This window comes from Sebastes umbrosus, chromosome 6 (genome assembly GCF_015220745.1).
Source record: "Sebastes umbrosus isolate fSebUmb1 chromosome 6, fSebUmb1.pri, whole genome shotgun sequence".
Lineage (NCBI taxonomy): Eukaryota > Metazoa > Chordata > Actinopteri > Perciformes > Sebastidae > Sebastes > Sebastes umbrosus.
In genome coordinates, this window is record NC_051274.1 from 8,887,729 (window position 1) to 8,903,099 (window position 15,371).

General features: G+C 40.5%; 1 protein-coding gene across 3 annotated transcripts; it reads right to left on the bottom strand.

The window, feature by feature from the left end:
• Window positions 1-219: 219 nt before the first annotated feature.
• On the bottom strand, window positions 220-14,890 carry si:dkey-93l1.9 (uncharacterized protein LOC562339 homolog). 3 transcript variants are annotated; one of them, XM_037773764.1, is made up of 5 exons: window positions 14,664-14,890; window positions 14,305-14,391; window positions 11,893-12,118; window positions 10,800-10,935; window positions 10,260-10,716 (listed from the first exon to the last, which is right to left on the bottom strand). In XM_037773764.1, exons 1-5 carry the CDS (start codon window positions 14,766-14,768, stop codon window positions 10,626-10,628), a joined length of 645 nt encoding a protein of 214 aa, XP_037629692.1. In that variant the 5' UTR covers window positions 14,769-14,890; the 3' UTR covers window positions 10,260-10,625. The 3 variants fall into 3 exon arrangements, 2 of the variants coding, with proteins under 2 accessions (XP_037629692.1, XP_037629693.1); XM_037773765.1 differs by having other exon boundaries at window positions 14,305-14,419; window positions 14,664-14,804; XR_005207385.1 differs by lacking the exons at window positions 10,260-10,716; window positions 10,800-10,935; window positions 11,893-12,118 and adding exons at window positions 220-431; window positions 515-1,762.
• Between the last annotated feature and the right edge of the window lie 481 nt (window positions 14,891-15,371).

Consider the following 15,371-nt stretch of genomic DNA (forward strand, 5'->3'; position numbering starts at 1 on the left):
ATGTTTCAAAACATACAATACTGTCAAATACTAAGTAATGAATTCATTTATTTAGGTACAAAACTTAAGCTTAATTCCTTCAATCTAACATTTGAACAGAAACAATATAAAGCACTGTTATAGTTACAAGATGGAAGCTTCGAGTAGTTTGGCAAAAGGAAAGTACACTGAGTCTGTTGGCATCTGTAGAAGGAAGATGAGGCAGTGGTAATGTACAGCAGTGATCCCGAGTGATCTGAGTTGTAATTTGAACAGCTAGCTGATACAGAAGTACTAAAAAGGCCTTTATTAGATTTCAAGGCTTTGACATAACAGGTGAACAAGGAAAGTCTTATTTTGGTCCCGGGAGTGTTAGTCCAGTCGTGTTACTGTCCCAGGGAGGAAAGGAAGGCTTAGGCTCTTTTAACGACATCCCAGGTGCCACGAATGAACTGGGAAGGAAAAACATGAAGAAGGTCACAAGAGTTTACAACAGTGAGTCAGAGAGCCTACTGTATGTTCTGTAGTGGCCTACCTGAGTACATATCCCTGCAATCCAAATGCTGTGATGAAGACGTTGATGAGGACGATGAAGAAGACAAACAGTGTCACTGCATTGTTCATTATGTTCAGCCTTTTGTGTTTCTCCTCCTCGTTCAGATCATACGTCCCTGCGGGCACACAATGGCACAACAGCAGAAACTAAATTAGCTTCATTAAAAAGTTGAAGAGAGGAAAAGGGAAAACCTCAACTCACATCAAATGGTGTAGCGAGCAAACAGCTGAGAGGATGCCATGACTGCCTCTCCTCTCCTCTCTCTTTTTTGCCTCTTGTCTTTACTCATAATTTTCCCCTCATTTATTTTTCCTCCTTTTGACCTCCTCAGTCTTCTCCCACCACCACTTCCACCTCTACCCCTTCCTCCTCCTCTTTTCTTTCTCTCTCTCCATCACTCCGTTGTGCCTGCTGTCACATTCACATGAAAGCTGCTAACCTCCCCTCAGCAACAAGTAGTAAACAGAATAAAATAAAGTAGAGAGAAAATCCTGTTGCAGAAAAAAACTAAGTCAAGCAATTGGGGGATTTGTTTGATTCACAGTCAGACTGACAGTATTTCTACTTAAATGCAAACCATAAACCATTGTTAATATTTCATTATAGTTATATATATATCCTTATCCTTAATCAAGAAACACAAGAGTGCAAAACCAATCAACAAATATGATTTTGTATCTTGCAATGACTTTGATTCATCCCCTGGAGACTTACCCTGACATTAACCTCAACCACCTTTTACACAAGACTCTAAAGCAACAAGGGCACATGTCCTCTGACATTACCTATACCAAAACACTGCTTGTAGATAAATAGATGTCAAATAAGTGTTTATATTACGAGAAAGAATATTCAAATCACAGAAGAGTTTAGTGTTTGATTTGACTACTAAATATACAGTAAGACTGACAAGCTCTTACAAAGGCTTGTATTGAATGTGCAAGAAAGATGGAGGAGGAGGAATGATATCAGTGGAGTTGCAAAATGTCTGAGTGACTTGCCGATAAAGAGGAGCAGCAGCCCCACTATGACCTGCAGCGTGATGGACAGAGACAGCAGGACAACGAGGGGGATGTAGAAACGGTATTGAGGCCCCACATAGAGAACGGTCTTCAGCTGGGACGAGATGGCCATCAGCAAGGCGACGTCCAGCATGCTCTGAGCCACACTCTTCTTAGTGGCGTAGTGATTCATGTTCATGCGCTTTCCCCCGTTTTTAGGCTTTTCCTGAGTGTTGAGAGGATAAGTTAGGTCTGAGAAAAAATCCAGAACAAAGTCACACAGGTGCTATTTTACAGCTACTGTTGCATCTAATCTAATCCAAATGTATTTATAAAGCACATCAGTTGACCAAAATGTCTGTTCAATCAAAATGTAGCAAAACCAAAAAAAACAACACAAAAGACGTGTTTAAAGGACAATAATATAGAATGGCAATTCTTAGCCCATTTCATGATTTGTAGGTAAACAATGAAATCTTAAAATCAATCCTAAAATAAAAAGATCCACCGTTGACAGTAAAGGATAAAATGATTGTCAGTGTTATTCCTTTGTTCTCTCTCTCTATGTTGTTACTCTGTACACACAACATCTATTGCACGTCTGTCCATCCTGGACAGAGGTTCCCTCCTCTGTTGCTCTTCCTGAGGTTTTCTTCCATTTTTTCTTTCTTCCCTGTTGAAAGGTTTTTTTTTTGGTTAAGTTTTTCGTTATCCGATGAGAGGGTCGTACTGTAAAGGACAGGGTGTCGTATATTGGGGGCGGCAGTAGCTTAGTCCCTAGGGACTTGGCTTGGGAACCGGAGGGTTCAAGTCCCCACATGGATCAAGTACTGAGTGTGAACTGGTAGCTGGAGAGATGCCAGTTTGCCTCTTGAGCACTGCCGAGGTGCCCTTGAGCAAGGCACCAAACCCCCAACGCCCCCTCGCTCTGACATCTCTCCATAAATGCATTTATATACTGTAGGTCCTGTTTGTGCATGTGTGTGTATTTCGGACTTGTGTGTACTATGTACTGTGTATAATAACAGAGTGAAAAAATGTAATTTCCCCTCGGGGATCAATAAAGTGCATTTCTTCTTCTTCTTCTTCTTCTTCTTCTTCTTCTTGTTTTTTCTTCTTGTTCTTATTCTTCTTCTTGTATCCTGTACAGATTGTAAAGCCCCCTGAGGCAAATTTGTGATTTGTGAGTTTTTTACTATTCAAATAAAATTGACTTGACCTGACTTGACTCTGTCAAAGGTCAGATTGCTCTCTGTACATGCTTCCAAGTCCATGCGTCACTGTTTCAAACACAGTGGTGTTCTGTGTTTTGTTACTATGCTATTTATGTACTCAGGTTGTTAGAGGAATGGCAGAGCAGGTGATTGATTACTCACCTGGCAGAGAGAGAGAGCGAGAGAGGCAGCAAGACAGGCTGTGGGCGTTCTCTTTCTACAACTCTAGAAACCTGACAATTTGTCACATGAACTGATAGATGCATGTGCAGAGAGAGTGAACTAAAACTGAGGTATTTCAGATTGTGTCAGATACTTAAGGCAGAGGACGGGTAAACTGCTGTTCCGTCTTGTTTATTTAAACCACATCAGGCTGTTTCTCAGGGATGTGCCCGGACCTGGGTGCATCTCTCTCTCAACGCACAGCCGACGGCTATGGAAAGAAACATTGATTTCACCACTAACATTCCTGTAGATAGATTACAGATTATTAATCAACAGCAGTTCCCAGCCTGGGGGTCGCGACACTTTTAATCTTTTCTTTTTTGTTTGAGAATAACTGGATAATTCTAGGTGTTTTTTTATTCAAACAAAACGAGGAATAAATCACTCTTTGGTTCAACTGGTCACTAGTACACACTGTTTTGTTTTAAGGGGTCAGAAGCCAAAAAATCTTTGGGAACCACTGTGGGACCAAATGTGGGGGCCACGGGCCAGTTGACCTGTGATTATCTACACCTACTGCATTATATAAATGTATATATTTTAGTCCAATAAGCGTGATAACTCCAGGCCAAAGAAAATGATGTAAGTGACATCCATCTATTACCGAACACCTCCACCAGCTTTTAGAGGTGTGCATCACATTCACATTTCTACAGGATTCGTCAATCCAGTGCTATGTTCAGTAAGAGGAACACGGGATGATCATCTTCTAAAGTAAACATTCGGACTCCCTGCGAGTGTTGAGAGGATAAGTAAGGTCTGAGAAAAAATCCAGAACAAAGTCACACAGGTGCTATTTTACAGCCACTGTTGCATCTAATCTAATCCAAATGTATTTATAAAGCACATCAGTTGACCAAAATGTCTGTTCAATCAAAATGTAGAAAAACCCCATAAACACAACACAAAAGACGTGTTTAAAAGACAATAATATAGAATGGCAACTCTCATCGTGAGTTAAAAGCCACCCTCACATGAAGAGGACTAGTCAGTCTGTGTTGCTTACCTCCACATCCAGTTTATCCATAAATAAATTCTCTGTCTCCGGCTTTAACTCTATGACCATTGTCTCCTCTTCGACAGCGTCGCAGCAGCTGCAGATGTGGGGCATACTGTATGTGCTGAGATGCTCACTGGAACAAGTCAAGCAGCTCCTCCAGTTATAGGGATGGCTTTCAAAAGATCCTTCCCACTATGTGTCACTCTTTTCAGTTTAACTTGTTGAGAGTTGCTTTAATTTAATTACAGTGCAACCTTTTCACTTCACTCGCAGGGGTGCCAAACTCATTTTAGTTCATGGGCATATATCCCAATTTGATCTGAAGTGGGCTATAAAAACATCCAAATATTTCCCTTTCTTTCTTTCTTACAAAACAGATGATGAACAGTCTGAGATGTCTCGCTGACCTTATGACAATAATCAGACTGCTGTTTCCTCAAACCTACAAACAATTATTTTTTCTTCTCTGTTCTCAGTTGTCCTTGCGAGTTCTTGTATTTTTTGCCATGAGGAGTCTGATAGTGGCGCTGAATATTATATTCTTTGTGGACTGAAAGGTGCTGTGAACACATCAAGCACACTGGCTTCACATTAACCTCTGTGAAGAAATAGGAACTGGTCCATTTCAATTGGAAAACCCGACACTCTGTGTCCACTTTTCATTTTCCACTGGTGGCTCCTGCATGAGCAGTAACCTATACTTGACAGTGTTGTGTCACATAGGCTACGTAAGCAAGTATAGGATCCATAATAGGAATGTTTTTTATATTAATTTTATTGAAAAATTTGAAGTAATTACTTCTCTGCAATTTTTACACTTTGCAAAGTCATCCAGTGGGTCGTATTGGACCCTTTGACAGGCCGGTTCTGGCCCTCGGGACGTATGTTTGACACCCATGTTTTAAGGTTTCAGTTTCTCCCCAGAATATAAACGTTCAAAATCCGGTCTCCGTGACAAAAACACTCACTCAGTAGTATCATAAAAGGTTGTTTGACATAATATTTCAATAACAGACTAATAAGAATACAGTACAAATAATTACAAACACTACTTCTTTCATTACTAATGCCATGGCATAAAACAATAGGTTTTGGGCTATTCCCATGTAGATCTAAAACTGCAGAACTCTTCCTGAATTCTTTGGTCTATGCCATATGTCAAGTTAAAGCACAACTTCATATTAAATGTCATAATTATCTTCACAAAGTTCTACATTCATAGGAATACATTTACTGAAGTAAGTTAAACTTTAACTGGTTAAACTTGTAAATGTATCATTTTACAAGTAGTTATTTACATTGTCCAGTAGAGATCACTGTACTGTAATGATACAGGAAGTGAAATGCAGGAGATGGATCAAATCTACGATTGTGTAAAAGTATTTAGCCTATTGTTTCCCAGTTATTCAACCTTTTAGTCCTGCATAAATATGCCAGAATCAATATTACTATATTGACGGGTTGGAATTTAGCTTTTTGAGCTCAATCATAGTACAGTTTGTTAAAAAAAGAAATATCATTTATTACATGGTTGTATATTTATTGCTTTAAAATGCACCTGTTTTGCTTTTGATGGAATCAAAATCCAGTTTATTGCCAATTAGGTTTTGATAATATAAGGAATTTCACATATAAGATGTAATTGATAACATTTAGGTGAGCTAGTTCCAGGTCTTTAAGGCCTACTGGGACACTTGGAACTGAGCCATCCTGAACGAAATTAATTTCACCAGTGCTTTTCTTGCTATGACTAGTCAAAACGCCTGCTGCAAAAAGAAACTATAACAGATGAATAGACTTTGTAATACAGAAACACGAGAAGGGAATTTCACAATTTGGGAAACTCTCGCAAGATGGTTAAGTTTAGACCTTGACCTCGAATGGTTAAGGTTCGGATAGGTTGTTGGGCATAGAGTCTCACGAGAGTTTTAGCACGTTTTTTGCAATTTGCTGGTTACCTTTGAGCCTTTGATCAAATGAAGCACCTGTTGGTAACAAACAGATCACAGTCAAGAGCGACATTTGGGTTTGACATTGTTTTTTGTCCTCACTTATAAGAATTTGGATTGTGGACCATTAGACTTGACAACCAGGCTTCCTCGTGAAAGGTTAGGTATAAACGCTAAACCTGTGTGTTCTAATACCTATACTACCATACTATTTAGTATGCCAGGAAACAGATTTAGAATGTCCCAATGCATAGCGTGTCAAATGCAGTATGCCAAAAATACCAGGAAGAGGGTCAAAGTTCAAGGTGCAATGTTATGACGAACTAGTATGTCCCAATTGTATGCATACTGCATGCATCAGTGCGTACTTTGTAAGGGCAGCTGCAGTACGTACTGAAAGTAAAAAGAAAAAGTATGCGATTTGGAGGAGGTCCAACTAGGCCCTGAGGAGCCGTACAAGGTTATGAGCCAGAAGCTGGTAATGCATGAGAGGGGCAGTAAGAGAAAGGAGGTGTACAGACAGGAGTGAGGATTACACTGAAGAGGGAAACCAGAGATAGATCTCAGCCTCTGTGAAGAGATAAGAGATGAATGTGGGAGAAATTGTAAGGAATTAATTTCCAAAAGGAATTATGGTTATTTACAGATGATTCGAAAGACCCTAAAACAGGTAGCAGTGGTAATCCCTGAGTTTAATGACGAGTGTGGGAAGAGACTTACCGATGATACATCTGTTTCTACCTTGCGATAGATAGAGAGGGTAAGGCCAGAGATAGTGTGGTAATTGAATCAGATTGTCCAGCATTAATGAGTTTAAGAATAAATGGAATAAAGAAAGTCAAGCAGGATATCCTTTTAAAAATAAGCCATCAGTTGTGGGTACAGGGTCAGGAGGATGGAATAGGGAGAAGGGGAGAGGGTTATAACTAGACTGAGGAATGGTCATACTGGTCTAAACTGTTCTCTCTATGTGACTGGAAAGCATAATATTGGAAAGTGTGAATGAACTAAGAGAGATTGGACAACAAAATATCAGTGAAATCTCCAGATTAGAGACTAATTTAAGAGATATTATTATGATATCTTATGATGATGATGATGGCGATGATTATTATTTATTTATTTATTTTTCTGTCTTATTATTTATTTATTTTTTTGTCTTATTTTTTAATTTTTTTATTTATTTATTTATTTCTATGTCTTGTGTCGGTCCACCCTCCAGACCAGTAGGTGGCGGTAATGCAACATGGATGTATTGTAATGCACCCGAAAGCAATTTGACAACCGCCAATAAAATCAAAAGAAGAAGAAGAAGAAGAAGAAGTAGAAGAAGTGAGCAACAACCGGTTGACGTAGCGCTCCTATACATTCCTGCGTGACTCGTATAGTTCAGTGGTTCTCAAACTTTTCACCAAGTACCACCATAATGACCGATGTTAAAATACAGTAGCGCAGCTCTACCATATTCAGCAATGCACAGTTCACGCAGGAGGCACATTTATTCCTAATAAGAATATTACTTATTGTTGACTTCTGTCAAAGAGGAGCACGAGAACTGGCTCTGAAACTCTTCCACTCAACTCTCACACTACTGGAGGAGCAGCCTCTCACACTGGGCTGCTCCAGATGAGGAACATCTGCCATGTGTGATAACACTGTTCAATATTGCCATGACAATATGACTTGCGAAAATTAATCAAATATTGAAGTGTGCATATTAGCCATACATATACATATACTGTATTTAAAATATAACTGGGCTAAATGTTGTTTCTAGAGCAGCAACAGTAATGTTTACAACAGCAAAGTCACCATATAAACTCCTTAATATCTCACTGGAAACAATCTCAAATAAATCATATTCCTGACATGAAAATACTGAGTGAAGTTTATAAAGACTGAAGAACACAGACATCAGTCAGTATCAGTCCTTCCTCCTGTCCTCTGTCCTCCTGTCTTCTTGTCCTCTGTCCTCTGCCCTCCTGTCATCCTGTCCTCTGTCCTCCTGTCCTCCTGTCCTCTGTTCTCCTGTCCTCCTCCCTCTGCCCTCCTGTCCTGTCCCCCTGTCCTCTGCCCTCCTGTCCTCTGTTCTCCTGTCCTCCTGCCCTCCTGTTCTCCTGTCCTCCTGTCCTCCTCCCTCTGCCCTCCTGTCCTCTGTCCCCCTGTCCTCCTGCCCTCCTGTTCTCCTGTCTTCTTGTCCTCTGTCCTCTGTCCTCTGCCCTCCTGTCCTCCTGTCCTCCTGTCCTCTGCCCTCCTGTCCTCTGTTCTCTGTCCTCTGTCCTCTTGTCCTCTGTCCTCCTCCCTCTATCCTCCTGTCCTCTGCCCTCCTGTCCTCTATCCTCCTGTCCTCTGTCCTCTGTCCTCTGTCCTCTGCTGCAGTAACATTAGGGCTGATATAGTGAAGAGGGTCTGTTTGGTTTCAGCTGATGAGTTTACAAGTAAGATATGTGACAAACTAACCTAAACAGTGAGACTACACAGCCTACTGTCAGCTCTAGTTTTAGCTGGTGTAGTTTATGATACTTTATGAAGGTAATAAATTAATAACTCAGAGGCTCAGTCTGCAGCACATCACCGCTTCACGCCTTCCGTTCCTTCACAATAAACTCCCCGGACATTGAACACTGGATCACTGCTCACTAGAGGGAACTAAAGTCAGTCACAACTCAACTAAATAACTTACACATGTTTACAGTTCGCTGTTAGTCGCCGAGCTAGCTGTGCCTGTCTAAAGCGGCAGTGGATGAGAGACTGCAGACAGAGCAGATTGAAACGTTGCTTTCCTCCATGTTTAACAGTTTCAATGTGTTTATGCTTGTTGAACAGGTGTAATGATAACGTGTCTTGGCTTTACACTTGCAAAGCTTTATTGAACTTACAGTAACGAGTAGTTGTAGCTGTCTCCACCACGGCCTCTCTGATCAGCTGTTCACAGACTGACTGCACTGTGTGTTGATGTGTGTTGTGTTATATGTGTTTACATTAAGTGGAGAGCTCCGACAGCGCAGCAGAGGAGAAGAAGCTTTAGCCCAGCGGCCAGTTTAATACCTAGTTACGTTAACCATACCTAAATTTAATGATTTTTATTATTCATCATGATCCGGATCTCCACCAAAATCTAATGGATTGTTCATTGTGCTACACTCCACCCCTCCAAAAAATTGCATTCAAATCCATCGCAAACTTTTGGAGTAATCCTGCTAACAGACAAACAAACCAGCGCTGGTGAACACATAACCTCCTTGGCCCAAGACCTCTGGCCTTGGCGGAGGTAATAAAGAAATGTTATTCATCAATTCAATCTCATTTCATCATAAACATGTAGGCCTGGCCTACATGAAAGAGCAGTGTATATGTTGACTTTATCTAATGTTATATTGGTCATACTATAGAATGATTTATTGTATAGTGAATAATAAAGGAGATAATAGGAACTTAAACATAAACAATAACGTGCCTCTTAAACTAAATAAAATTGTAAAACCCCACATACCACACACAAGACATTCACATTCTGCAGGTATTGCACGACTCATAACATTATTGCACAGTGAATATTTACAAGATGTTTAAGTTTCTGCTGTGTTTAGTGCTACTGTTTAGACAGTAGAGTCACTAAATGTTTATGTCAACGAGGTCCAAAATGTGCAAATGTGTCTTTTTTTTCTTTACAGTGGAGGAGATTACCTACATCACATACCACAGTCCGGTGAGTCCTGATTGGCCTCTGTGTTTCCTGTGTTCCTCTGTGTTTCCTGTGTGCTCTGTGACTGTCAATAATCTGACAAACGATCCTGCTTTCATTTCCACAGGTTAGACAAGAGGCGGACATGTGAGTACAATTTTAACATCGATGGAAAAAGCACAAAGCATATAAACTATGTTGATGCAAGATTATGCTGATTAACCTGTGAGCTCGCAAAAATCTGAAGGTTGGCGGTTCGATCCTTGGTCACCTGTCAGATTGTCCATGAGCAAGACACTTAACCCCAAATTACTTAATTCGGTGTGTGAATGAGTATTTAGATTAGATCCTGATGAGAAGGTTGACACCTTGAAGACTAGTCAAGGGCTTTATAAATGCAAGTCCGTTTACCATCTTTCAACTTATTTAAAAAAAAAAATGGATGCCTGTAGTTCGAATATTTCCAAGCTGTCCTCATCACATCTAATCTAAAAAACAAAAGCTGTTGTCTAAATGTTTTGATGAATAAAATCAATCAGGTCCCCAGCTCCTCAGAGACTGAGTGTTTGAGCTTTCTGCATGTTGCGATGTTAATGATGCTGAAAGTGAGAGTTACTAACAGAATAGGAGACATGTTTCAAAACATACAATACTGTCAAATACTAAGTAATGAATTCATTTATTTAGGTACAAAACTTAAGCTTAATTCCTTCAATCTAACATTTGAACAGAAACAATATAAAGCACTCTTATATTTACAAGATAGAAGCTTTAAGTAGTTTGGCAAAAGGAAAGTACACTGAGTCTGTTGGCATCTGTAGAAGGAAGATGAGGCAGTGGTAATGTACAGCAGTGATCCCGAGTGGAGGTTGTGGCCGATGGTCACCGAGGATGAGGTTTTTCTTGGTGATCCGAGTTGTAACTTTAACAGTTAGCTGATACAGAAGTACTAAAAAGGCCTTTATTAGATTTCAAGGCTTTGACATAACGGGTGAACAAGGAAAGTCTTATTTTGGTCAAAAGAGTGTTAGTCCAGTCGTGTTAATGTCACCGGGCAGAATGGAAAGATTAGGCTCTTTTATCGACATCCCAGGTGTCTCGAATGAACTGGGAAGGAAAAACAAGAAGAAGGTCACAAGAGTTCACAACAGTGAGTCAGAGAGCCTACTGTATGTTCTGTAGTGGCCTACCTGAGAACATGTCCCTCAAATCCAAGCGCTGTGATGAAGATGTTAATGAGGACGGTGAAGAAGACAAACACTGTCGCTGCATTGTTCATCTTGTTCAGCCTTTTGTGTTTCCTCTCGTCGTTCAGATCTAACGTCACTGCGGGCACACAATGGCACAACAGCAGAAACTAAATTAGCTTCATTAAAAAGTTGAAGAGAGGAAAAGGGAAAACCTCAACTCACATCAAATGATGTAGCGAGCAAACAGCTGAGAGGATGCCATGACTGCCTCTCCTCTCCTCTCCTCTCCTCTCCTCTCCTCCCCTCTCCTCTCCTCTCCTCTCCTCTCCTCTCCTATCTTCTCCTCTCTCTTTTTTGCCTCTTGTCTTTACTCCTCATAATTTCCCCTCATTTATTTTTCCTCCTTTTGACCTCCTCAGTTTTCTCCCACCACCACTTCCACCTCTACCCTTTCCTCTTTCTCCTCCTCCTTTCTTTCTCTCTCTCCATCACTCCGTTGTGCCTGCTGTCACATTCACATGAAAGCTGCTAACCTCTCCTCAGCAACAAGTAGTAAACAGAATCAAATAAAGTAGAGAGAAAATCCTGTTGCAGAAAAAAACTAAGTCAAGCAATTGGGGGATTTGTTTGATTCACAGTCAGACTGACAGTATTTCTACTTAAATGCAAACCATAAACCATTGTTAATATTTCATTATAGTTATATATATCCTTATCCTTAGTCAAGAAACACAAGAGCGCAAAACCAATCAACAAATATGATTTTGTATCTTGCAATGACTTTGATTCATCCCCTGGAGACTTACCCTGACATTAACCTCAACCACCTTTTACACAAGACTCTAAAGCAACAAGGGCAAATGTCCTCTGACATTACCTATACCAAAACACTGCTTGTAGATAAATAGATGTCAAATAAGTGTTTATATTACGAGAAAGAATATTCAAATCACAGAAGAGTTTAGTGTTTGATTTGACTACTAAATATACAGTAAGACTGACAAGCTCTTACAACGGCTTGTATTGAATGTGCAAGAAAGATGGAGGAGGAGGAATGATATCAATGGAGTTGCAAAATGTCTGAGTGACTTGCCGATAAAGACGAGCAGCAGCCCCACTATGACCTGCAGCGTGATGGACAGAGACAGCAGGACAACGAGGGGGATGTAGAAACGGTATTGAGGCCCCACATAGAGAACGGTCTTCAGCTGGGACGAGTTGGCCATCAGCAAGGCGACGTCCAGCATGCTCTGAGCCGCACTCTTCTTAGTGGCGTAGTGATTCATGTCCATGCGCTTTTCCACCTTTTTAGGCTCTTCCTGAGAGTGTTGAGAGGATAAGTTAGGTCTGAGAAAAAATCCAGAACAAAGTCACACAGGTGCTATTTTACAGCCACTGTTGCATCTAATCTAATCCAAATGTATTTATAAAGCACATCAGTTGACCAAAATGTCTGTTCAATCAAAATGTAGCAAAACCCATAAAAACAACACAAAAGACGTGTTTAAAAGACAATAATATAGAATGGCAACTCTCATCGTGAGTTAAAAGCCATGGATCGGGGGCTATAGAGGCCGTTCTCCCCCTGTGCTTCAGCCTTGATCTAGGGACAACAAGGAGCAGCTGGTCAGCTGACTTGAGTGACCTTGATGGGACATGTTGTTGTAAAAGGTAAAGAGATCATTTAGAGTTAGCCCATTTCATGATTTGTAGGTAAACAATGAAATCTTAAAATCAATCCTAAAATAGAAAGATCCACCTTTGACAGTAAAGGATAAAATGATTATCAGTGTTATTCCTTTGTTCTCTCTCTTTATGTTGTTACTCTGTACACACAACATCTATTGCACGTCTGTCCATCCTGGACAGAGGTTCCCTCCTCTGTTGCTCTTCCTGAGGTTTTCTTCCATTTTTTCTTTCTTCCCTGTTAAAAGGTTTTTTTTTTGGTTAAGTTTTTCCTTATCTGATGAGAGGGTCGTACTGTAAAGGACAGAGGGTGTCGTGTATTGGGGGCGGTAGTAGCTCAGTCCATAGGGACTTGGCTTGGGAACCACATGGACCAAGTACTGAGTGTAAACTGGTAGCTGGAGAGATGCCAGTTTACCTCTTGGGTACTGCCCAGGTGCACCAAACGCACATCGCCCCCTCGCTCTCTCCATAAATGCATTTATATACTGTAGGTCCTGTTTGTGCGTATGTGTGTATTTTGGATTTGTAATATCAGAGTGAAAAAATTTAATTTCCCCTCGGGGATCGTTAAAGTGCCTTTCTTCTTCTTCTTCTTGTATCCTGTACAGATTGTAAAGCCCCCTGAGGCAAATTTGTGATTTGTGATTTTTTACTATTCAAATAAAATTGACTTGACTTGACTTGTCAGATCTCTGTACATGCTTCCAAGTCCATGCGTCACTGTTTCAAACACAGTAGTGTTCGGTGTTTTGTTACTATGCTCTCTATTTACTCAGGTTGTCAGGGGAATGGCAGAGCAGGTGATTGATTACTCACCTGGCAGAGAGCGAGAGAGAGAGAGGCAGCAAGACAGGCTGTGGGCGTTCTCTTTCTACAACTCTAGAAACCTGACAATTTGTCACATGAACTGATAGATGCATGTGCAGAGAGAGTGAACTAAAACTGAGGTATTTGAGATTGTGTCAGATACTGAAAGCAGAGGACGGGTAAACTGTTGTTCCGTCTTGTTTATTTAAACCACATCAGGCTGTTTCTCAGGGATGTGCCCGGAACTGGGTGCAACTCTCTCTCTCAACGCACAGCCGACGACTATGGAAAGAAACATTGATTTCACCACTGAAAGATAGATAGATATATTACAGATTATTAATCAACAGCGGTTCTCAACCTGGGGGTCGCGACACTTTTAATCTTTTCTTTTTTGTTTGAGAATTACTGGATAATTCTAAGTGTTTTTTTATTCAAGCAAAACAAGGAATAAATCACTCTTTGGTTCAACTGGTCACTAGTACACACTGTTTTGTTTTAAGGGGTCAGAAGCCAAAAAATCTTTGGGAACCACTGTGGGACCAAATGTGAGGGCCACGGGCCAATTGATCTGTGATTATCTACACCTACTGCATTATATAAATATATATATTTTAGTCCAATAAGCGTGATAACTCCAGGCCAAAGAAAAGGATGTAAGTGACATCCATCTATTACCAAACACCTCCACCAGCTTTTAGAGGTGTGCATCACATTCACATTTCTACAGGATTCGTCAATTCAGTGCTATGTTCAGTAAGAGGAACACGGGATGATCATCTTCTAAAGTAAACATCTGGCTTTCAGCAATTTTTGAATCAGCTGTTTTTGGGGGGAAGGTTGGCACCCCTGCTGTAGAGAACAGAGCCGAATAGAATAGAACAGATACAGAACAACATGTGATAGAACAGAAACCGAATCAAATGGAATAGAGCAGAGGTGAAAATAAAATAGAACAGAAGAGAATAGAATAGTAATGGGAGAGGACTAGTCAATCTGTGTTGCTTACCTTCTTAACAGGTTTCATAGTGTCTTTCTTCTTATTGGGATTCGTGTTCATGAGCTTTTCCACCTCATAAGAGGTAATTCGGCCTTCCTGCGAGTGTTGAGAGGATAAGTTAGGTCTGAGAAAAAATCCAGAACAAAGTCACACAGGTGCTATTTTACAGCCACTGTTGCATCTAATCTAATCCAAATGTATTTATAAAGCACATCAGTTGACCAAAATGTCTGTTCAATCAAAATGTAGAAAAAACAATAAACACAACACAAAAGACGTGTTTAAAAGACAATAATATAGAATGGCAACTCATCGTGAGTTAAAAGCCACCCTCACATGAAGAGGACTAGTCAGTCTGTGTTGCTTACCTCCACATCCAGTTTATCCATAAATAAGTTCTCTCTCTCCGTCTTTAACTCTATGACCATTGTCTCCTCTTCGACAGCGTCGCAGCAGCTGAAGATGTGGGGCATACTGTATATGTGCTGAGATGCTCACTGGAGAGCTCACTGTTGCCACAGAGAAAGTTGAGGGAGCAGACAGGCCAAACAAGTCAGGCAGGTCCTCCAGTTATAGGGATAGCTTTCAAAAGATCCCTCCCACAATGTGTCACTCTTTTCAGTTTAACTTGTTAATTTAATACCTGTGCAACCTTTTCACTTCATTTCTAAATAATATGTTAATGTTTATGCTTGTAGGGCAGGGGTGCCAAACTCATTTTAGTTCATGGGCATATAGCCCAATTTGATCTCAAGTGTGCTATAAAAACATCCAAATATTTCCCTTTCTTTCTTTCTTTCTTACAAAACAGATGATGAACAGTCTGAGATGTCTCGCTGACCTTATGACAATAATCAGACTGCTGTTTCCTCAAACCTCCCAACAATTAATTTATCTTCTCTGTTCTCAGTTGTCCTTGCGAGTTCTTGTATTTTTTGCCATGAGGAGTCTGATAGTGGCGCCGAATATTATATTCTTTGTGGACTGAAAGGTGCTGTGAACACATCAAGCACACAGGCTTTGCATTTTCCACCGGTGGCTCCTGCATGAGCAGTAGCCTATACTTGACAGTGTTG